Here is a 24,611-nt window from a genome sequence, read left to right as displayed (position 1 = left end):
AGACTTCACAATCATCACAGCCCTGACTGTGAAATTATTCAATATAAATAATAAAGGAAAACATTAGATTTTAAATATAATTTTGCCGTATCATACTAGAGATAAGAAAAGACAATAGCATAAGACTGGTCTGTTAATAAATAAAATATCTGCTATTTATTGAGGAGGGGGCTGTTTAGAGTCCTAAATATATTCCAATATAACATCTCAGTCCATAACTTTATGTCACCTGTTGTTCCAAGAAAACCTTTGTTCTACCCTTGCATATGTAAATCACTGAAGGTTCAGTAGTAAGAGACATACGGGTGTATAACTAAAAGTAAATAAAAGATCTTATAACTATGAAGGTGGTCAATAAACAACTGCAATTAGAGAGATTTTATTAAGGTTTAGATACCATAAAGGGGGAATGAAAAAAATGGGGGTAGATTTTAACTGGGGAGGAAAGCAAAGGTAAGGAGAGTCAAATAACACTATGGAGGCTTCAAAATGCCATAATGGAACACATGCTTATTCAAAGATATATACACAGTATATGTGTACACACACACATCCACATAGAAATACGCACCCATGTAATTTTAAATGCAGTTATATCACACAGAGTGACAATGCTCTCCCCAAGCTGTAGCCTATCTAACAAAAACCCCAGTGCCAGATGTCAAACCCCACCTCAAGGTGTTGTTCAGGGTGGTCTAAGAGACACTCCCCAAACAATACAGGCAATTTTCATTGCCCTCAGTTGCCTCCCTGAGCTTAAATATAGTATCAGAAGATACTATGCAAGGTGCCAAGAGGGAGGGAAAAAGCAATCAACGATCCTCTTCAGCTATAAAGTCTAGGAGCCACAACAGCTACTGTCCAGGAAGGCATCATCACTGGCACAACAATGACAATGACTAACCAGGGGATAAGAAACAGCTGTCTAATTGGACTGCAAAGCTGCTTAATAGCGTGGAATTCGTGGATGGCGCTGCAAACCTAGCCAACAACCCATGGCTGGTGAAGTCAAGAACTTGAGTAGAGAACCTATAACTGTGACTTTCATAATACACCACAACTTCTAATGGATTCTAAAGACTTATCCTTAAACCATAGGTGAGTGTAGCTTTCACCCCTCATCAAAGAAGCTTCTTTTGCAGTAGACAGAAGCTACTGTAGACATCCATACTTGACCAAAATACAGAGCATAAGTATCAATTGAGTGCCCAACCTCAACTGATACATCTACAACACAACCTCTTTACTTAAGGTTCAAGGAAATCAAGTAAGGAGGAAGAGAAAGATTCTAAAAGACACGACCAGGATGCCTGCCCAAGATAGTACCTTCCATACAAGACAGGAAAACTGTACCCATGAAATCTCAACAATATGGTTGCCCAAACATTTTCTCCAAGATAAGCCCCTGGTGATAGGTTATCCAATCCCAAGTGGTCAGCCCTAACCACGTGTACATACAAACAGCACTAAACAATCTCAGCCATGTGTAAAACAGTAGCAATTAAAGGAGAAAAAAATCATGAATCTGAGAGAGAGTAACATAAAAGATGTTAGAGAGACAAGAGAGAGAGGGACAGAAATGATGTAAATACAGGAAAATTTAATTAAAAAAATTCATTGTAACCTTGAATTGTAGAAACTAAACTGAGTGAAGGATACAGCTTTAAAAAATAAAAATAAAAAAACCACCGAATCATGGCACTGAAGGCCAGGACAGGCCAGTGCAGATCTCCGAGAGTTCACTATGCTACATAGTACCGTATCTCAAAACAAGAACAAACAAAACGAGTGAAAAATGCTGGTCATCTCATTAAAGTTGGCTCATTTTTCCCCATTTGAAGTTAATATTTGGAATAAGAAAAATATTCTCGGGGTTGGGGATTTAGCTCAGTGGTAGAGCGCTTGCCTAGCAAGCGCAAGGCCCTGGGTTCGGTCCCCAGCTCTGAAAAAAAAAAGGAAAAAAAAAAAAAAAAAGAAAAATATTCTCATTTCAAATAAAAATCATGAGTGTATCTATATGATATAAAAAGCCAACTGACGGGTTGGGGATTTAGCTCAGTGGTAGAGTGCTTGCCTCGCAAGCACAAGGCCCTGGGTTCAGTCCCCAGCTCGGGGGGGGGGGGGGGGAGGCAAACTGATGATAAGAAAGCATATGTCGGGCGGGGCATAGTGGCATATCCTTTTAATTGCAATATTGGGGGGTGGGGGAGGACAGAGGCAGGCAGATTTCTGTGAGTTCTAGGCCAACCTGGTCTACACAGTGAGTTCCAGGATAGCAAGGAACACATAGAGAGGTCTCAAACACAAAAAATTTTTTAAAGGTGGGGGGGAGAAGAAGGAAAAGAAGGCTGAGGAGAGAAAAAAGGGAGGGATAGAGATAAGGAAGGAAGGGAGGAAGGAAGGAAGGAAGGAAGGAAGGAAGGAAGGAACAAGCACAAGAACATCTATTCATTCATCCATCCACCTACCCAGGGACCAGAGACATGGTTCAATGGATAAAGTGTTTGCTCTATTTTTATGGATCTGAGTTTGGGTGTCCAAAGCTTTTATAAAAAGCCCTGTAATTGATTGGGAAAAGATCTTTACCAATCCTACAACAGATAGAGGCCTTATATCCAAAATATACAAAGAACTCAAGAAGTTAGACCGCAGGGAGACAAATAACCCTATTAAAAAATGGGGTTCAGAGCTAAACAAAGAATTCACAGCTGAGGAATGCCGAATGGCAGAGAAACACCTAAAGAAATGTTCAACATCTTTAGTCATAAGGGAAATGCAAATCAAAACAACCCTGAGATTTCACCTCATACCAGTGAGAATGGCTAAGATCAAAAACTCAGGTAACAGCAAATGTTGGCGAGGATGTGGAGAAAGAGGAACACTCCTCCATTGTTGGTGGGATTGCAGACTGTACAACCATTCTGGAAATCAGTCTGTAGGTTCCTCAGAAAATTGGACATTGAACTGCCTGAGGATCCAGCTATACCTCTCTTGGGCATATACCCACAAGATGCCCCAACATATAAAAAAGACACGTGCTCCACTATGTTCATCGCAGCCTTATTTATAATAGCCAGAAGCTGGAAAGAACCCAGATGCCCTTCAACAGAGGAATGGATAGAGAAAATGTGGTACATCTACACAATGGAATATTACTCAGCTATCAAAAACAATGACTTTATGAAATTCATAGACAAATGGTTGGAAATGGAAAATATCATCCTGAGTGAGGTAACCCAATCACAGAAAAACACACATGGTATGCACTCATTGATAAGTGGCTATTAGCCCAAATGCTTGAATTACCCTAGATACCTAGAACAAATGAAACTCAAGACAGATGATCAAAATGTGAATGCTTCACTCCTTCTTTAAAAGGGGAACAAGAATACCCTTGGCAGGGAATAGAGAGGGAAAGATTAAAACAGACACAGAAGGAACACCCATTCAGAGCCTGCCCCACATGTGGCCCATACATGTACAGCCATCCAATTAGACAAGATGGATGAAGCAAAGATGGGCAGGCTGACAGGAACCAGATGTAGAGCTCTCCTGAGAGACACAGACAGAATACAGCAAATACAGAGGCGAATGCCAGCAGCAAACCACTGAACTGAGAATAGGACCCCCGTTGAAGGAATCAGAGAAAGAACTGGAAGAGCTCGAAGGGGCTCGAGACCCCTTATGAACAACAATGCCAAGCAACCAGAGCTTCCAGGGACTAAGCCACTACCTAAAGACTATACATGGACTGTCCCTGGACTCTGACCTCATAGGAAGCAATGAATATCCTAGTAAGAGCACCAGTGGAAGGGAAGCCCTGGGTCCTGCTAAGACTGAACCCCCAGTGAACTAGATTGTTGGGGGGAGGGCAGCAATGGGGGGAGGATGGGGAGGGGAACACCCAAAAAAGGGGAGGGGGAGGGATTAGGGGGATGTTTGCCTGGAAAAGGGGAAAGGGATTAACACTCGAAATGTAAATAAGAAATACTCAAGTTAATTAAAAAAAAAAAAAAAAAAGCCCTGTAATCCTGCAGTGGGAGATAGACAGGAGGGTCCCTAGGGCATACTCAGCAGCCCTAATCAGTACATCCCATGTTCAGTGGAACCGCAACCTCCAAAAAAGGTAAAGGAGCTGAAGAGATGACTCTGCAGTCAAGAGCTCTTATACATCTTAAACTCTAATGTATAGATCTAAATAAATTACAAAAATGAATTTATTATTATTTATAGCATTCCTTTTACTACATTTTTATTTATTTTATGTGTATGTGTGTCTCTGTTTGGCTGGCTGGCTGTCCTCTGCATGCATGTGATAGACAGAGAACAACTTTCAGGAATGGACTCTTCTACAGTGTGGTTAAACTTAGGTCATTATTTCTGACAGTAATGTTTTGCTCACTAAATCATCTTAAAGTCATTTCATGGCATTCTTAACAAGTAACTACATCACTATTTATAGCTTTTGCCTTCTTTTTTTTTTTTTTTTTTTTTTTTTGGTTCTTTTTTTCGGAGCTGGGGACCGAACCCAGGGCCTTGCGCTTCCTAGGTAAGCGCTCTACCACTGAGCTAAATCCCCAGCCCCTTTGCCTTCTTTTTTAAAGAAGGTATCTACAAATAAATATTTAACTGTTCAGAAAAAAGACACATCAATTCTACCTTGGTTGGGAATGAAAATTACCACAAGAAGGCTAACGAACGTCACTATAAAGCAGAAAGTGAATGAAGAAATTCTGTTGGCTTTCATCTGGATGATCTGTCAATCAGGAGACAAGAGAAGTGATACCTGTACTTACTGTCGTTGGATCCCATGCTAATCAGGTCATCAGAGTCTACATTGTGAACTATGGCTGCTTTGTATCCTGCTCTCTGTGCATTTAAAACCTGCAGATGAGAAAACAGTCATACTGTGAGGAAGATGGTCACAGCAAGCCTGCACTGTTTGCCTAGAAGCTTATCATGCACATCTATAGGAATTAAGCACAAATATTCTTGAAAGACGCGATGTCTATAGGAGACACTGAGGAGTTCTCTAGATCTGTTCTCATTTCATTCAGGGCTTTAGAGATTTCAAAGCAAATAAAGGCCATGGATGTGGCGCAAGTATTAAGAGGACTCTAAGAAATAAGGAATCTGTTTCCAAAACAGACCCTGGCTGTGATCAGGCTGAGTAATCACTAGGCCCAGGCTTTCAAATTCTTCAAAATACTTACTAGTGAGTGGTGTAAACTCAGGTGAATTACTTTCTCTGTGAACATGTTTCACTTACACACTCGCACGCACGCACATGCACGCACGCACACACACACACACACACACACACACACACACAGAGAGAGAGAGAAAGAGAGAGAGAATGGGGGAAGGGAGGGAGAGATGAAGGGATGGAGGAAGCGGGAAGGGAAGGAGAGAGAGAGAGAGGAGTGTGTCTGTATCTGTGTAAGTACATCTGGAGAGCAAAGGTTGATGTTGTCTTCCTTGATCATTGAAGCAAGGTCTCTATTTAAATCCAGAGCTCACAGAACCACTTTGCCCTGGGGATTTTCTGCCTCTCCCCAACCCCCAGTGAAGGGATTACAGGAAGGCAGCTACACTACCCAAGACTTAATTTGCATGGGTGCTTGAGCTCAGCCTTCGCAGTTGGAAGTCGGGGTCTAATGCTCTTAGCCATCTATTCTATGCAGCTCTACTTTCTTTTTCAATCCTCAGTTTCCTACATGTTCTCATCTAATTTTAATAATAACAATAATAATTTTAAATGCTTAAAACCGTAGTTCACACATAGAAATGTGGCATATAAAAGCAATTTAGGATTGCAGCCTACAGCTCTAGTGGAAGCCCCTGCTCCAGCAGAGCCATAGCTAGAACTCCAAAGAGCCCTATCCACAGACAGCCAACATTCCTTCACCCAGCGCACCCCAAATGCTGCCTCCTTCTCCTCATCACCTCCCGAGGTCCACAATTCCAGATGACATCTGCTGCTCTAGCAGAGGCCAAGCCAGCTACCAGAATCCAGGCCAACAATTCCAGCAGAAGTCCCTACCCCTCCACTCTATACTGAACCCCAGGCAGGCTGCTTACTCACAGACAGCCCCCACATTCTCAGTGCCTGCCCAGCATTCTGCTCCTCCACTACTTATCCTGTCTCACAACTCCTGGGGGTGACCCCAGCTGGTGAACACCACGACTCCAGTCCCCAGCTCAGGATGCAATGCCCTGTTCAACCAGAGGCCACGTGGGTGGAGACCCTCTACTAAAGCACAGGCCATTCCAGTCAGAGCGAGAGGAAACCAAAACCAAGGTGGGGGAAAAAAACAAAACAAACAAATCAGCCATCCAGCAAAGTCACAAACAAGCAATCAGCACCTAGCACCTAGACCTGCAATTGCCCCAAACCCAGATGTCTAGCACCAGCATGAGAACGTGATCCACAACAGCCCGGGAAATACGAAACACAGGGGAAACAAAAAGACTTTGAAACCAACTCTATGAAGATCACAGGGGTCTGGAAAGAGGAAATTCATAAACCCCTTAAAGAAATTAGTTAAAGATAAAAATTGGGGGAAATTAATAAATCCCTTAAATCCCCACCCCCAAAACACAAAGAAGTTGAAAGGAATAAATAAAACTGTTCAAAACATGAATATGGAAATAGAATAAGGCAAACACAAGCTGAGGAAAGTCTGGAAATGGAAAATCTATGTAAGCAAACAGGAGCCTCAGGTGCAAAGCATAGCCGACAGAATGTAGGAGATAAATGAGAGACTCTCAGGCACTGAGGATATGATAGAAAAAAGAGACATCAATCAAAGAAAATATTAAATTCCTGACACAAAACATCCAAGAAATCTGAAACACTATGAAAAGATCAAACCTAAGAATAATAGGAATCAAGGAGGAAAAGAATCTTAGCCCAAAGGCCCAGAAAATATTTTCAACTAAATCACTAAAATTATTCCTAACCTAAAGAAGGAGAATCCATAACGATACAAAAGGCTTACAGAACACCAAATAGATAAGACCAAAAAAGAAAGAGCCCTCGCCACATAAGAATCTAAACTGTAAACATACAGAAGAAAGAAAGAAAGAGAGAGAGAAAGAAAGAGAGGAAGAAAGAAAGAAAGAAAGAAAGAAAGAAAGAAAGAAAGAAGAAAGAAAGAAAGAAAGAAAGAAAGACTCCTCGCCACATAAGAATCTAAACTGTAAACATATAGAAGAGAGAAAGAATGTCAAAAGATGCAAGGGGGGGGGGGGGCAAGTAACAGATACAGACCGATTAGAATTACACCTGACTTCCCAATGCACAGTCTAAAAGCAGGAAGGGCCTGGAAAAATGTCTTGCAGACTCTAAGAGACCACAGATGCCAGCCCCGACTACTATGCCCAGAAAAACTTACAACACCGTAAATGGAGAAAACAAGATATCCTATGATAAAGCCAAATTTAAACAATATCTATCTACAAATCCACAGAAAGTGCTAAGGAGAACTCTATCCTAAGGAGTTTAACTACAAACAAAAAAACACAGGAAATAAATAATCTAACACCAGCAAAACCAAAAGAAGAAAAGCATATAGACAGACAGACAGACAGACAGACAGACACAGACACAGACACAGACACAGACACAGACACAGACACAGACACAGACACAGACACAGACACACACACACACACACACACACACACACACAACCAACAACAACAACAAGCAAATAACAGGAATTAACAGACATTGATCTTGATGTCTCTCAATATCAACGGACTCAATTCTTCAACGAAAAGACCCAGGCTAACAAAATGGACACAAAACAGAAACCATCCTTCTGCGGCATACAAAAACTCATCTCAGCTTCAAAGATAAACTTTACCTCAGAGCAAAGAGTTGGAAAAAGATTTTCCAAGCAAAGCAAATGAAGAAGCAAGCTGGGGCACTCATTCTAATATCTAACAAAATAGACTTCAAACGAAGTTAATCAAGGAAAAGAGGACATTTCATACTCAAAGGAAAAGTCCACCAAAATGATCTTTAAGTTCTTAACATCTATGCTTTGCAAGAACACCCATATTTATAAAGAAAACACTACTAAAGTTTAAGGCATGCGCTGACCTTCACACATTGATAGTGGACAACTTCACTGATAATAGCCCACTCTAGCCAATGGACAGGTCATCCAGACAAACACTAAACAGAGAAATACCAGAGCTATTAGACATTGAGCCAAATGGACCTAACAGATACCCACACTGAAACACAAACAAATATACTTTCTTCTCAGTACTTCATAGAACATTCTCCAAATTTACTACATACTTGGTCACAAAGCAAGTCTCAACAGATACAAGGAAACTGAAATACCACCCTTATCCTATCAGACCACCATGGATCAAAACTGGAGTTCAACAAAAAGAGAAACAACAGAAAGTTTACAAACTCATTGAAACTGAACAACTATCTACTGAATGACCACTGAGTCAAGGTAGAAATAAAGAAAAAAGTTAACGACTTGCTAGAATTCAAAGAAAATGAATGCACAACATGCCCAAACTTATGGCACAATGAAAGGATTGCTAAGAGGAAAGCTCATAGCACTAAGTGCCTACATAAGGAAACCAGAGGGATCTCATACTAGCAACTTATCAGCAATCCTGAAAGCTCTAGAAAATGAAGCAAGCATACACAAGAGGGATCGATGCAGGAAAAAAAGGGAAAGAGGGATGAAATTAGTAAAATAAAAACAAAGAGAATAAAAAAAAATCAATGAAACAAAGAGTTGGTTATTAGAGAAAATTAACAAAACAGACAAACCCTTTTCTAAACCAACTAAAATACAAAGAAAGAATATCAAAAATTAAGGGAATCAGAAGTGAAAGGGGAACATGACAACAGATGCCAAGGAAATCCAAAGAGCCATCAAGTCATATTTAAAAAAGTTCTACTCCACAAAATTGGAAAAATAAAAACGATCATTTTCGGGGGTTGGGGATTTAGCTCAGTGGTAGAGCGCTTGCCTAGGAAGCGCAAGGCCCTGGGTTCGATCCCCAGCTCCGAAAAAAAAGAACCAAAAAAAAAAACAAAACAAAAAAAAAAAAAAAAAAAGATCATTTTCTCGATAAATACCATATACCAAGTTAAACCAAGGTGAGATAAACAATTTAAATAGATCTATAACCCCTAAGAAAATAGAACCACTGGTTAAAGTTCTCCTAAGAACAACAGGAAGCCAAGCACCAGGCACGTTTAGCTCAGAATTCTACCAGACTTAAAGAAAAGCTAATGCCCATACTCCTGAAATTATTCCACAAATAGAAACACAAGGACACTGCCAAATTAATTTTACGTGGCCACAGTCACCCTGATACCTAAACTATACAAAAAATCGACAAGAGATTACAGACTAATTTCCCTTATGAACACTGATGCAAAATTACTCAACAAAATACCTTTCAAATCAAATCTAAGTACACATCGAAAAGATCACCCACCATGAACAAATAGGCTTTATCTCAGAGATGCAGGAATAGAACAACATATAAAAATCAGTCAATGTAATACACTATATAAAGAAACAAAGAAATAACCCACATGAGGAGTGAAGGGAGAGGTCAGATGTAATAATAATAATAGTAATAATAGTAATAATAATAATAATATATGTATATATGTATTTATTTATATGTGTATCAAACAGATCAACTGGCTCAACAATGTTACATAAAATTCCTTTTATAAAAATTAGAAATATTAAGGAAATGACACCCTTCACAATAGCCACAAATAATATAAAATACCTTGGGGTGACTCTAACAAAGCAAGTAAAAGATCTGTATGACAAGAACTTCAAGTCTCTGAAGAGAAAAATCAAAGAAGATCTCAGAAGATGGAAATATATCCCATGCTCATGGATTGGCAGGATTAATACAGTAAAAAAAATGGTCATTTGGCAAAAGAAATCTCCAGATTCAATGCAATCCCCATCAAAATTCCAACTCAATTCTTCATAGAATTAGAAAGAGCAATTTGGAAATTCATTTGGAAAAGCAAAAAACCTAGGATAGCAAAAAAAAAAAAAATTAGTTTCAACAATAAAATAACTTCTTAGGGAATCACCATCCTTGACCTAAGGCTATATTACAGAGCAATCATGATAAAAACTGTATGGTATTGGTACAGGGACAGGCAGGTAGATGAATGGAATAGAATTGAAGACCCAGAAATGAACCTACACTATGGCCACTTGATCTTTGACAAAGGAGCCAAAACCATCGAATGGAAAAAAAGACAGCATTTTCAACAAATGGTGCTGGTTCAACTGGTGGCCAGCATGCAGAAGAATGCAAATCGATACACTCTTATGTCCTTATACAAAGCTCAAGTTGAAGAGGATCGGATCAAAGACCTCCACAAAAAAATCCAGATACACTAAAACTAATAGAAGAGAAAGTAAGCAAGAGCCTTGAATACATGGGCACTGGGGAAATTTTTCCGAACAGAACACCAATGGCTTCTGCTCTAAGATCAAGAATCAACAAATGAGACCTCATAAAATTGCAAAGCTTCTGTAAGGCAAAGGACACTCTCAGTAGGACAAAATGGCAACCAACAGATTGGGAAAAGGTCTTTACCAAGCATACATCAGATAGAGGGCTAATATCAAATATATACAAAGAACTCAAGAAGTTAGACTTCAGAGAATCAAATAACCCTATTAAAAATGAGGTGCAGAGCTAAACAAAGAATTCTCAACTGAGGAATGCCAAATGGCTGAGAAGCACCTAAAGAAATGTTCAACATCCTTAGTCATCAAGGAAATGCAAATCAAAACAACCCAGAGATTCCACCTCACACCAGTCAGAATGGCTCAGATCAAAAACTCAGGTGACAGTAGATGCTGGCAAGGATGTGGAGAAAGAGGAACCCTCCTCCATTGTTGGTGGGATTGCAAGCTGGTACAACCACTCTAGAAATCAGTCTGGCAGTTCCTCAGAAAACTGAACATAGTTCTACCTGCGGACCCAGCTATCCCACTCCTGGGAATACACACAAAAGATGCTCCAACATATAACAAGGACATGTGCTCTACTATGTTCATAGCAGCCTTATTTATAATAGCCAGAAGCTGGAAAGAACTCAGATGTCATTCATCCTGAATGAGGTAACCCAGTTACAAAAGAACACACATGGTATGAACTCACTGATAAGTGGGTATTAACGCAAAAGCTTTGAATACCTAAGAAAAAAGTCACAGATCATATGAATATGAAGCTCAAGAAGAAGGAAGACCAAAGTGTAGATGCTTCATTTCTTCTTAGAAAGGAGAACAAAATACTCACAGGAGGAAATACAGGGACAAAATGTAGAGCAGGGAGTGAAGAAAAGGTCATTCAGAGACTGCCCCAGCTGGGGATCTGTCCTATATGCAGCCACCAAACCCAGTCACTACGGCTGATAACAAGAAGTACTTGCTGACAAGAATCAGATATGGGTGTCTCCTGAGAGGCTCTGCCAGAGCCCTAATACAAATGAGAATACTTGCAGCTAACCATTGGACTAAACAAGGGGACTCCAATGGAGGAGTTAGAGAAAATACTGAAGGAGCTGAAGGGGGGTTGCAATACTATAGGAAGAACAACAATATCAACCAACCAGACCCCACCAGAGGTACCAGGTACTAAACCACCAACCAATGAGTACACATGGAGGGACCCATGACTCCAGCCACATATATGGCAGAGGATGGCATTGTCCAACATCAATCAGAGGCAAAGTCCTTGGTCCTGTGAAGGCCTGTTTCCCCAATGTAAAGTAATGCCAGGGTATTGAGGTGGGAGTGCATGGGTAGGAGTGGGAGCATCCTCACAGAATCAGGGGGAGGGGAGAGAAAGTATGGGAGGGGGGGAAAAGGGGATAACAATTGAAATATAAATTCATAAAATATCCAACAAAGATAAAATTTAAAAATAAAAATTAGAAATAACCTGCAGGCAAAATTTATTTCCTCTCTCAATAAAGAGAGTTGCTTTATTGTTTTTTAAATATTCTAAAATAGTAACTGATGAACATAGGAAGTAGTTAGTTGTGTGGCAAGTTTCCAACATGAAGGATTTGAAAAGTGTCCAACCCTAAGCCACTACCTAAAGACTATACATGGACTGACCGTGGACTCTGACCTCATAGGTAGCAATGAATATCCTAGTAAGATCACCAGTGTAAGGGGAAGCCCTGGGTCCTGCTAAGACTGAACCCCCAGTGAACGTGATTGTTGGGGGGAGGGCGGCAATGGGGGGAGGATGGGGAGGGGAACACTCATAAAGAAGGGGAGGGGGAGGGGTTAGGGGGATGTTGGCCTGTAAACCGGGAAAGGGAATAACACTCGAAATGTAAATAAGAAATACTCAAGTTAATAAAATAAAAATGCAAAAAGAAAAAAAAAGTGTCCAACCATGCTAAGTAAATAAAGCATGATAAATATAATATATATCTTTACACATATTTTTCAAAATTCTTATTGTTTTAAAACAAATTATATTTTAAAACTATAAATATTGTTATATATTAAATATTTAATGTCAAGAAACTCATGGAATATATCACTTTATAATTGATGCTTTTTATAAGCAGACCCCTTAATTCTTCAAAAAGAATTCCTAGATCTGATCACTAGTTTTATTTCAGTTAGCAGTACTACAAATAGTGAAACTTGCTGAAATGTAAGAGGTAAAACCTACACTAAGTTCCAAAGAGTCAGGGCAAGTCTAGGGTTGAGTTCTCAGGAATAAAAACAATGTCTAACTATTCATCCTCTAAATCTGACAAACAAGCTAAAGAGAAAAAGGCTATGTATGCATGGCAAATCAGCTTTGCACAGCAAATTCTCTTTACATTACCTGTGATTTCTCTAAAGCTACCACCAATGGAAAAGCTAAATGAATTCAAATAATTTTAATGATCTTATTTTTTAAAAATTAAGTCTGTGAGATATGAGTGTCTTAAGACAGGAATATTTTATCCGAATCCATGCCTCCATCGTCTACAAAACAGCCTGACACAGAGAAGAACATCACAAATCAAATGTCACTGAAGATTATTGGTTTATATCAGAAGGTTATATAAGTGGCAAAATTGGGCAAGAAAGATTTTCTGAAGAACTTGTTAAAAAATAGTTCACTGACCTAGGACCCTTAAGATGAAGAACTTTAACTAACATTAGGAATAATGACAAGAAATCTATAGATTAACAAACCTAGCATATTCTGTACTTATGCAAAGAAAAGGTCAATAATTAAGAACATACATTTATTATTTTAGCTTTAAGGTGATTAAGAGTCAATTTTTTTTAAAGCTAACTTTACTTCTCTGGGAGCAAAGATGTAGCATGTTAGGACTGACAAAGCCACCATGGAAACCACAATAAAGAACAATAGAGACCAAAGATGGATCAGAAGCACTGTTGTCCTTACTGACGCCTCAGTCTTCCTAAACAGACAAAGAGGCTAGGTGCGATCTTGCTTCCGACACTATCTCCATCAGGCTCTATCTTCTGAATGCCTTAAACGTCCACACTGACTGACTCTGCCTCATGCCTTTTTCTATACATCATCCCCTCCCACACCAGCCATTCCCTGCTTCAAGTACTTTCATCACTCTATTTACCCAGGTATTAATATTCTATTAACTTAAAACTAAGCCACATGTTAAACTCCCGCATACATGTACCATCCCAATTGCAAAACAGCTTATCAAAGGTTCTTTACATCTCCAGAAGCTCTCTACCTATGTTTTCTGGTGAGAAGACAAAGTATCATCTGTTTTATAAGATGCTTTCTCACTCCAAAATGATTTGTGAACTGTAATAATTATTGATCTTGTTCCTGGTGGTTATAGGGGTGTGTATGGGAGCGAGAGTGCAGTGTGGCACACTGTACTTGTCAAGGTCAGAGGCCAACTTTCAGGAGTCGTTCTCTTCCACCTTTCTGTAGATTAAGGGACTGAACTCAGGTTGCCAGGCTTACACAGCAAGTAATATTACCTGCTGAGCCATCGCTGCAGAGAGAGCACCTTATAAGCATCATCTGTCAATAAAAAAGCCAATGGCCAATGAGCTGAGGCTGGACATAGAAGTGGGACACTGGCAGGAACTGAGAGGATTCTGGGAAACAGTAACAGATCAAAGCAACACAGGGAGAGATTAGAGCAAGAATAGATCTAGACGCTGAGGGAGGTACTGAGGAAGATGCTGAGGAAATGCAAAGAAAGAAGTGGGCAGGACTGGAGGAGAGGTAACTAGAGGTAGACATAGAATAGTTTGAATGGGTTAAATAAGTTACAAGCTAGTCAGGGAATGAGACGATGCTTAGGCATTTATAATAATTGTCTCAGGGTCATCATTCTGGGAGCCCGGGCTGGAAAGGAAAACTTGTAATTTATTTTTTCAGCACATCTCTCCAAACCCTCACTCTTGGGTTTTAACACATCAACATGAATGACTGGATTAACAACAGCATGCAGGTATGTGTGTAAATAAAGCAGCCACTAAGTTTTTAAGACCTTATCAAGCAAGTAAAGATAAATATTTACTTCACATATCTAGCATGCAACTATTTTCAGAAACAAAATGTAAAATTATATTACCATCAAAAGCTGTTTCTGCTAAAAAAAATAAATAAATAAAAGCTTCTAAAATAAAAAAAAAGTAAAACCAATAAAATGGGATAGAATTCTGTGTGCTTAAGTGTAAACTCTGAGATAGATAGATAAATGTTTTTAAGTTTAACAATTTGCCCCCCAAAAAATGTTTTTATTGATTTTTAAAATGAAGAAGTGAAGAGAAATCAAGCAACACATTAACATATGTACCAAAATGCTTTTGAAAACAAACAAGGAAAATATATTCACATTTAGAAACTATAAATCTCAAGTGTCAGTCAAATTAAATTACATTTTCAACTAAGCAGCAGCTGGTATTTTTAAGAACACATGAAACAGAAATAAAACCTAAATCATTTAGTAATTATGTGCATGGTTTTACATTCATAAAATGCAGCCTCAAACACATGGTGTGGGATGGAAGCAAAGAATGAAAGATTCATGAATAAAATCACAGTGAATAAAACCCTCAATCCAAAACAGCCATCACAAGTAATGCAAACCTAATGAACGACATCACTACTCTACCTTTTAAAGGACTGGTCAGAACTATTGGCTTAAGCTGCAGGGAATATACTGAATATTTTACATTGTGTTGTGCAGACCAGGTGGCATCTAACAGAGAGTTTCAAGGAGATAAGGAAGGACCTGTTATTATCAATCAGCAGTGTGTCAGAAGATAGCACACTCTAATGATAATGGCATCCATGAGACAAGTTGCAAAGGAAATCCTGGAAACAAAACAATAGTTCATCTTTTTCAGTTTGAATAAATTGGTAATAACAACACTAGAATATAATATAATATACCTTATAAGAAGAAAGAAGTAATTGTGTTCTAAAGATGACCATGAATGAAGGACTCATGAGATTTAGAACTTGAGGAGCTATTAATTAATTTGACATAGATAACTAAGTTCAAGAACAAAAATGGTAAGAACAAAGGAACCTCTCATTGCTAGACATTTGTACTATTATCTCCTATGTTCACCAAGGCCCTACTATTTAGAAGTGAGGCAAGATAGGCAGAGCTGGTATGGAACAGCATTGTATTAGATTAGAGAGAAGCTTAGGCTGTGGTTTGGATCTAGAATATCCCAAAGACCCATATTAAAATCTCAGTCCTTAGATTAGTCCTTAGAAGGTGTTGGAAACTTTAGAAGGAAGATCTTAATGGGACGTTTTAGATGAGTGGGGGCTTGCCTTTGGGAGACTGTAGAATGCTAGCCTATTCCTTGGGCTCCTTTTGCTTCCATCCCGTTTAGTAAGCACATTGTTCTGCCACATGCTCCCCACCCAGAAGCAACAGAGCCAAGGAATCACAGATAGAATTCTTGGAGACTATGACTAAAAAGTGCATTTTCTCTCCACAGACTGCTTATCTCAGACCGGCACCTTACAGTGACAGTAAAGAAAAGCTGAACAGCACAGTGGCCTCGCTAACAGATCAGGCCGAGGCCAGCATCACTACAGGTAAGCACTTAGCATCTTACCAGGGCTGGAAAGGGAGACTGAAACTGACCTGGGTACGTTAGGGCCCCCTATAGGGAAAAACAAAACTTTATTAAAGAAACAACATGTGTCTAGAAGAAATCTGTTAAAATACTGCAATAAAGTAGAAACTTAAAGAAAATGTCACAGCATGAAATACCTATGCAGCACATTTTATGGAACTTGAATTAAATGTCTACAGTAGAGAAAGTTTGGTTTAATCATAGAAAGATACAGAAGAGATTTTTTTTTCTTGCAGAAAAGAGAGCAACAACAAGCCTATAACAGCATACTAAAAGATATAACCAAAACTAAATTATAAACAGGAAGAGCTACTTGACTTGAAGAGAAGGGTACCCCTGGAAGGAAGGAAACTTGAGCAGCAGAATCTCATAACCAGATAACTTGGCCTTGCGTGCTGCTCTTATTATTACAAGATGTAGCTATTTAGTAAGTCACTTCCATAAAATGAATGCCCATCAAGAATGTTGTCCTGAAGATTTAACAAGTTAACATATGCAAAGCTCTAAAAACAGTACCTAGACAGCTCCTGGCACATAGGAAATATGTTTTCATTGTGATTAATGCATGGCAATTCGCTTTTATTTCTGCTGATAATCAGAGGGAAAGGAGAAAAGGGGAAAGGAGGAACAGATTATGGAGACAGTTCAGAACAGCCAACTTGGAGTTTCCCCTTGTGCTGAATTCCAAGCTGACACTTGAAAAAGGATAGACAGGGTATAAATGTTGTTTTAGAGCAATCTGGTGTGGCTGGATTTAACAAGATAGGATGGTAGTAATAATTCAAAACTAACTTTATTTTTAACCTCATACCTGGAAGATGTCTTTGACCAAAAGCCACAAAACTGATAAACTAAGCCTGACTTGATAGAGGACTACAACTGTCTTTGAATATGTTAAATTTGAGAGGTATGGAGATTTACTATGTAAAAAGATCACACCAATCCAACTAGAGGCAAACATTTAAAGACTTCCAGCAAATAAATTCATTTATTAACTCAGTATTTTGAATAAACCTGGCTATATTTTTTCAAAAAAACTTCAAAGAAAACATAGTCCACATTTTTTATCTTTCCTATCATTTTTAATATCCTCTAATGTCTATCCAATAGTCAAGTATAATTTGTGGTTACTCCACCAAGAGATAAGCAAACATATATGCACATCTACCTGCAAAAATCATAGAAGCATGATAGGTAGGAAAAATATTTTAAAAGAAAAATTACTGTATTAAACTAAACAAACTTGTAAATTTTTTATCTGAATGCAAGCCAACCCTTCAAATTTAAAAGCTGTTCTCTGACTGTGATAGTTTGTATAGGCTTGGCCCAGGGAGTGGCACCATTACGAGGTGTAGCCTTGTTGGAGTAGGTGTGTCACTGTGGGTGAGGGCTTTAATACCCTCATCCTAGCTGCCCAGAAGCCAGTCTTCTCCTGGCTGCCTTTGGAACAAGATGTAGAACTCTCAGCTCCTCCAGGCCCACATCTGCCTGGATGCTGCCATGCCTCTGTCTTGATGATAACGGACTGAAGCTCTGAACTGTAAGCCAGCCCCAATGAAATGTCATCCTTATAAATTGCCTTGGTCATTGTTTCTGTTCATAGCAGTAAAACACAAACTAAGACACATAAAAAATAATTTCTTATATTAACAAGTGATGGGGGGGGTGAAAGAGCAAAAACAGGAGACTACCTCAAACAGGCAGATGGGCTTAACAACTAGCAATGTAAGGAGCAGGGACAGGTAGGTTGAGCAAAGACCTACGCTGTCACCCTCAGCAGTGTGGGGATTTCCTCTTAGGGTCTCTGACTCAAGTCAAATCAGGATTGGTAGCATCCATGCAAAAAAAAAAAAAAATTATATGACCAACCAGTATAAAGAAAATTTGGAATTAAGAAAAAGAGAAGAAATCAGAAAGGAGTAGGACCAAAAAAAGGACTGCAGGGGCTCTTCAGGAATAGCTGCAGTGGGGTTGGGGATTTAGCTCAGTGGTAGAGCGCTTGCCTAGCAAGCACAAGGCCCTGGGTTCGGCCCCCAGCTCTGGAAAAAAAAAAAAAAAAAAAAAAAACCTTCTCTCAGGAATAGCTGCAGCTCTACTGGGAGTTCTAGTAGTTTGTTTTAACATTGTGGCTTTTGGTTTTAGGGGATGTTGTTGTTGTTGTTCTTGTTCTTGTTCTTGTTGTTGTTAATATAATTAATTATTAATAATAATTTTAGTGGCTTTGAAATCTCTATCTTCAAAAGATGGCTAAGGATTCTAAATGAGATCACAGTGGTTCCTGAAAACAATACAATTGATAAATGCGATTTTAGACCACAGGAATGCAGGAAGGTAGAAGGCCTTTATTGTAAACAAAGCTAAAAGTTTGAAACTCTCAGGAAATATCCAGGGAATGGAAAGAAGGCCTATCCAAGGTCACATACATCTAAGCCTCAAGTCTAGATCACTATTATTTTAACATAAGGCAACATTACTTTTATATGCCCTGCCTTTCTGTTGGATCACAGTCTAGCAAAGTAATATAGAGCATAGTAGTTCCAGAGTCATGAACACAAATATGTGAATTCGTAGAGGGTGTGTTGGCTTAAATTTGAATTTTTAAACTAGGGTACATAGAATGCTGTACAGCAGAATGCTATGCAAAGAAACCACTTCAGAAATTTGCATGCCATTCCCTTAGATTTTTAGCTGAACATAAAATATGCATGCTTAAAACAAAACTCCATGAGCCCATATAAATAATCTATCCCCAGATCTAACAAGAAAAAAAAGTATAAATTGATCAATTTCCAGAGCTCAAGGAAGTCAGGAAAAGTTCAAGTTCTGATCAGAAAGAAAAACCTTCTTTGAATATAACATTCAAAGGACCCACTAGGAAGAATATACCTTTATCATCAGAAAACAGTAATTAAGAATAAAGGTTAGCACTGATTAATAAATTTAAGTTCTATCTATTCAAGTTTGTACTTATATTACTTTTTATGTGCTGATTGACAGAATTCATATCTCAACCAATCTTAATATTTCTCAACTTAATAAAGCAGAAGTGTCTTTCCAATGAGATAATCACTGAACACAAGTTTTTAAGACGTTCATTAACATGAACAAACGAAATCTGTATTTGCTATCTGTCCACTAAGACTGTCTCAAATGACAAGAATTCACATAGTCCTTGACAAATAACAGTGATAGAACAATTACAATCAGAATGTTGATTGAGTGCCACCCAGTGATAGATCTTGAGTACACATGTTCTTTAATGTCTGCTCACTGTTCCGGTGCCCTAGGCCCTATATTTAAGATTTCATACACAAAACTACATAAAATATTAGTTATTATGCTAAGGAGTTATATTAAAAAACAAATCATACCAACCGGTCTCCATGTGCACCCAGAGCTAAGGCTCTCCTACATCATTCCAGACCCAAATCCCGCCTGGTCTCCCAGAAGTGCTGACACTCCTAAGCCCACAGGTGAGACCTCATTTTCACTCCAATAACTGTCCAAAGAGAGAGACCAGCCTCGGAGCAGCCTGGGACAAGACCCTTCCAGTCACCATCTGCACCCAGAGCTAAAGCTGTCCCACAGCCCTCCTGACACAAATTCTGCCTGGAGAGAGCTTGTTTCTGAGGAGTGCTCTCACTCCAAAGATCACAAGCTCACAGGCCCACAGAAGGAACAAACTCCAGTCAGAGACAGAAAGACCAGCTAATACCAGAGATATCCAGATGGTGAAAGGCAGGCTAAGAACCTAAGCAACATCTGTAAGGCAAAGGACACAGTGGTTAGGACAAAACGGCAACCAACAGATTGGGAAAAGATCTTTACCAATCCTACAACAGATAGAGGCCTTATATCCAAAATATACAAAGAACTCAAGAACTCAAGTTAGACCGCAGGGAGACAAGAAACCCTATTAAAAAATGGGGTTCAGAACTAAACAAAGAATTCACAGCTGAGGAATGCCGAATGGCTGAGAAACACCTAAAGAAATGTTCAACATCTTTAGTCATAAGGGAAATGCAAATCAAAACAACCCTGAGATTTCACCTCATACCAGTGAGAATGGCTAAGATCAAAAACTCAGGTGACAACAAATGCTGGTGAGGATGCGCAGAAAGAGGAACACTCCTCCATTGTTGGTGGGATTGTAGACTGGTACAACCATTCTGGAAATCAGTCTGGAGGTTCCTCAGAAAATTGGACATTGAACTGCCTGAGGATCCAGCTATACCTCTCTTGGGCATATACCCACAAGATGCCCCAACATATAAAAAAGGCACGTGCTCCACTATGTTCATCGCAGCTTTATTTATAATAGCCAGAAGCTGGAAAGAACCCAGATGCCCTTCAACAGAGGAATGGATACAGAAAATGTGGTACATCTACACAATGGAATATTACTCAGCTATCAAAAACAATGCCTTTATGAAATTCATAGACAAATGGTCGGAAATGGAAAATATCATCCTGAGTGAGATAACCCAATCACAGGAAAACACACATGGTATGCACTCATTGATAAGTGGCTATTAGCCCAAATGCTTGAATTACCCTAGGTGCCTAGAACACATGAAACTCAAGACGGATGATCAAAATGTGAATGCTTCACTCCTTCTTTAAAAGGGGAACAAGAATACACTTGGCAGGGAATAGAGAGGGAAAGATTGGGGCTGGAGAGATGGCTCAGTGCTTAGGAGCACTGACTGCTCTTCCCTAGGTCCTGAGTTCAAATCCCAGCAACCACATGGTGGCTCACAACCATCTGCAATGATATCCGATGACCTCATCTGGTGTGTCTGAAGAAGGCGGCAGTGTACTCACATACATAAAATAAATAAATCTTAAAAAAAAAAAAAAGAGAGGGAAAGATTAAAACAGACACAGAAGGAACACCCATTCAGAGGCTGCCCCACATGTAGCCCATACATATACAGCCACCCAATTAGACAAGATGGATGAAGCAAAGAAGTGCAGGCAGACAGGAACCGCATGTAGATCTCTCCTGAGAGACACAGCCAGAATACGGCAAATACAGAGGCGAATGCCAGCAGCAAACCACTGAACTGAGAATAGGACCCCCGTTGAAGGAATCAGAGAAAGAACTGGAAGTGCTTGAAGGGGCTCGAGACCCCTTATGAACAACAATGCCAAGCAACCAGAGCTTCCAGTGACTAAGCCACTACCTAAAGACTATACATGGACTGACCCTGGACTATGACCTCATAGGTAGCAATGAATATCCTAGTAAGATCACCAGTGGAAGGGGAAGCCCTTGGTCCTGCTAAGACTGAACCCCCAGTCAACATGATTGTTGGGGGGAGAGCAGCAATGGGGGGAGGATGGGGGGGGGAACAAGCATAAAGAAGGGGAGGGAGAGGGATTGGGGGATGTTTGCCTGGAAAAGGGGAAAGGGATTAACACTCGAAATGTAAATAAGAAATACTCAAGTTAATAAAAAAAGAAAAAGAAAAAGAAAAAAAGAATCTAAGCAACAGAAACCGAAGCTACTTGGCATCATCAGAACCCAGTTGTCCCACCAGAGCAAGTACTGGATACACCAACACACCAGAAAAGCAAGATTTGGATTTAAAAATCCAAATGACGAGGATATAGAACTTTAAGAAGAACATAAACAACTCCCTTAAAGTAATACAGGAGAACATAGGTAAACAAGTAGAAGCCCTTAAAGATGAAAGACAAAAATCCCATAAAAAAAAAAATATATATATATATAGGGAGCAGCTCTCTGCTCCCAGACCCGGTAAGAGAGAGGCCCAACGGCCTGGTCAGGTGGGCACTCCTGAGGCTGCAGAGCAGAAGAGACCACCAACACTGCTCACCCCTGCCCACATCCCTGGCCCAAGAGGAAACTGTATAAGGCCTCTGGGCTCCCGTGGGGGAGGGCCCAGGAGCAGCAGGACACCTGCCTGAGACACCACCAGAACCTGAAAGAAACAGACCAGATAAACAGTTCTCTGCACCCAAATCCCGTGGGAGGGAGAGCTAAACCTTCAGAGAGGCAGACAAGCCTGGGAAACCAGAAGAGACTGCTCCCTGCACACACATCTCGGACGCCAGAGGAAAAAGCCAAAGACCATCTGGAACCCTGGTGCACTGAAGCTCCCGGAAGGGGCAGCACAGGTCTTCCTGGTTGCTGCCGCTGCAGAGAGCCCCTGGGCAGCACCCCATGAGCGAACTTGAGCCTCAGGTCCACAGGTAAGACCAAATTTTCTGCTGCAAGAAAGCTGCCTGGTGAACTCAAGACACAGGCCCACAGGAACAACTGAAGACCTGTAGAGAGGAAAAACTACACGCCCGAAAGCAGAACACTCTGTCCCCATAACTGACTGAAAGAGAGGAAAACAGGTCTACAGCACTCCTGACACACAGGCTTATAGGACAGTCTAGCCACTGTCAGAAATAGCAGAAAAAAGTAACACTAGAGATAATCTGATGGCGAGAGGCAAGCGCAGGAACCCAAGCAACAGAAACCAAGACTACATGGCACCATCGGAGCCCAATTCTCCCATCAAAACAAACATGGAATATCCAAACACACCAGAAAAGCAAGATCTAGTTTCAAAATCATTTTGATCATGATGCTGGAGGACTTCAAGAAAGACATGAAGAACTCCATTAGAGAACAAGTAGAAGCCTACAGAGAGGAATCGCAAAAATGCCTGAAAGAATCGCAAAAATCCCTGAAAGAATTCCAGGAAAACATAAATAAACAAGTAGAAGCCCATAGAGAGGAGACACAAAAATCCCTGAAAGAATTCCAGGAAAACACAATCAAACAGTTGAAGGAATTAAAAATGGAAATAGAAGCAATCAAGAAAGAACACATGGAAACAACCCTGGATATAGAAAACCAAAAGAAGAGACAAGGAGCTGTAGATACCAGCTTCACCAACAGAATACAAGAGATGGAAGAGAGAATCTCAGGAGCAGAAGATTCCATAGAAATCATTGACTCAACTGTCAAAGATAATGTAAAGCGGAAAAAGCTACTGGTCCAAAACATACAGGAAATCCAGGACTCAATGAGAAGATCAAAACTAAGGATAATAGGTATAGAAGAGAGTGAAGACTCCCAGCTCAAAGGACCAGTAAATATCTTCAACAAAATCATAGAAGAAAACTTCCCTAACCTAAAAAAAGAGATACCCATAGACATACAAGAAGCCTACAGAACTCCAAATAGATTGGACCAGAAAAGAAACACCTCCCGTCACATAATTGTCAAAACACCAAACGCACAAAATAAAGAAAGAATATTAAAAGCAGTAAGGGAAAAAGGTCAAGTAACATATAAAGGGAGACCTATCAGAATCACACCAGACTTCTCGCCAGAAACTATGAAGGCCAGAAGATCCTGGACTGATGTCATACAGACCCTAAGAGAACACAAATGCCAGCCCAGGTTACTGTATCCAGCAAAACTCTCAATTAACATTGATGGAGAAACCAAGATATTCCATGACAAAACCAAATTTACACAATATCTTTCTACAAATCCAGCACTACAAAGGATAATAAATGGTAAAGCCCAACATAAGGAGGCAAGCTATACCCTAGAAGAAGCAAGAAACTAATCGTCTTGGCAACAAAACAAAGAGAATGAAAGCACACAAACATAACCTCACATCCAAATATGAATATAAAGGGAAACAATAATCACTATTCCTTAATATCTCTCAATATCAATGGCCTCAACTCCCCAATAAGAAGACATAGATTAACAAACTGGATACGCAACGAGGACCCTGCATTCTGCTGCCTACAGGAAACACACCTCAGAGACAAAGACAGACACTACCTCAGAGTGAAAGGCTGGAAAACAACTTTCCAAGCAAATGGTCAGAAGAAGCAAGCTGGAGTAGCCATTCTAATATCAAATAAAATCAATTTCCAACTAAAAGTCATCAAAAAAGATAAGGAAGGACACTTCATATTCATCAAAGGAAAAATCCACCAAGATGAACTCTCAATCCTAAATATCTATGCCCCAAATACAAGGGCACCTACATACGTAAAAGAAACCTTACTAAAGCTCAAAACACACATTGCACCTCACACAATAATAGTGGGAGATTTCAACACCCCACTCTCATCAATGGACAGATCATGGAAACAGAAATTAAACAGTGATGTCGACAGACTAAGAGAAGTCATGAGACAAATGGACTTAACGGATATTTATAGAACATTCTATCCTAAAGCAAAAGGATATACCTTCTTCTCAGCTCCTCATGGTACTTTCTCCAAAATTGACCATATAATTGGTCAAAAAACGGGCCTCAACAGGTACAGAAAGATAGAAATAATCCCATGCGTGCTATCGGGCAACCACGGCCTAAAACTGGTCTTCAATAACAATAAGGGAAGAATGCCCACATATACGTGGAAATTGAACAATGCTCTACTCAATGATAACCTGGTCAAGGA

At 39.7% G+C, this 24,611-nt stretch overlaps 2 protein-coding genes and 1 non-coding gene across 6 annotated transcripts in view; 2 read left to right on the top strand and 1 right to left on the bottom strand.

Moving 5' to 3' along the window:
* The window catches only part of Rpl12-ps2 (ribosomal protein L12, pseudogene 2), an 852,478-nt gene that overhangs the window by 614,169 nt on the left and 213,698 nt on the right, over nt 1-24,611 (top strand). The gene's annotated exons all lie outside the window — the stretch shown is intronic.
* Nucleotides 1-24,611, bottom strand: part of Rnf13 (ring finger protein 13) — a 134,995-nt gene that overhangs the window by 38,811 nt on the left and 71,573 nt on the right. For 2 of the 4 annotated variants that reach the window (XM_063282535.1, XM_039103125.2), the window contains one exon: nt 4,787-4,884. In XM_063282535.1, coding sequence (XP_063138605.1) covers nt 4,787-4,884 — 98 coding nt within the window. The remainder of the gene's footprint in view (nt 1-4,786; nt 4,885-24,611) is intronic. The other 2 variants (XM_039103124.2, NM_001109444.2) reach the window with 1 other exon arrangement.
* Nucleotides 8,973-9,054, top strand: Trnap-agg40 (transfer RNA proline (anticodon AGG) 40). The gene has a single exon. It is a non-coding gene; the product is annotated as a tRNA-Pro (tRNA).

Source organism: Rattus norvegicus, chromosome 2, assembly GCF_036323735.1.
Source record: "Rattus norvegicus strain BN/NHsdMcwi chromosome 2, GRCr8, whole genome shotgun sequence".
Lineage (NCBI taxonomy): Eukaryota > Metazoa > Chordata > Mammalia > Rodentia > Muridae > Rattus > Rattus norvegicus.
The sequence above is the reverse complement of the archived record's forward strand: the minus strand, read 5'-3'. Positions and strand labels throughout refer to the sequence as shown.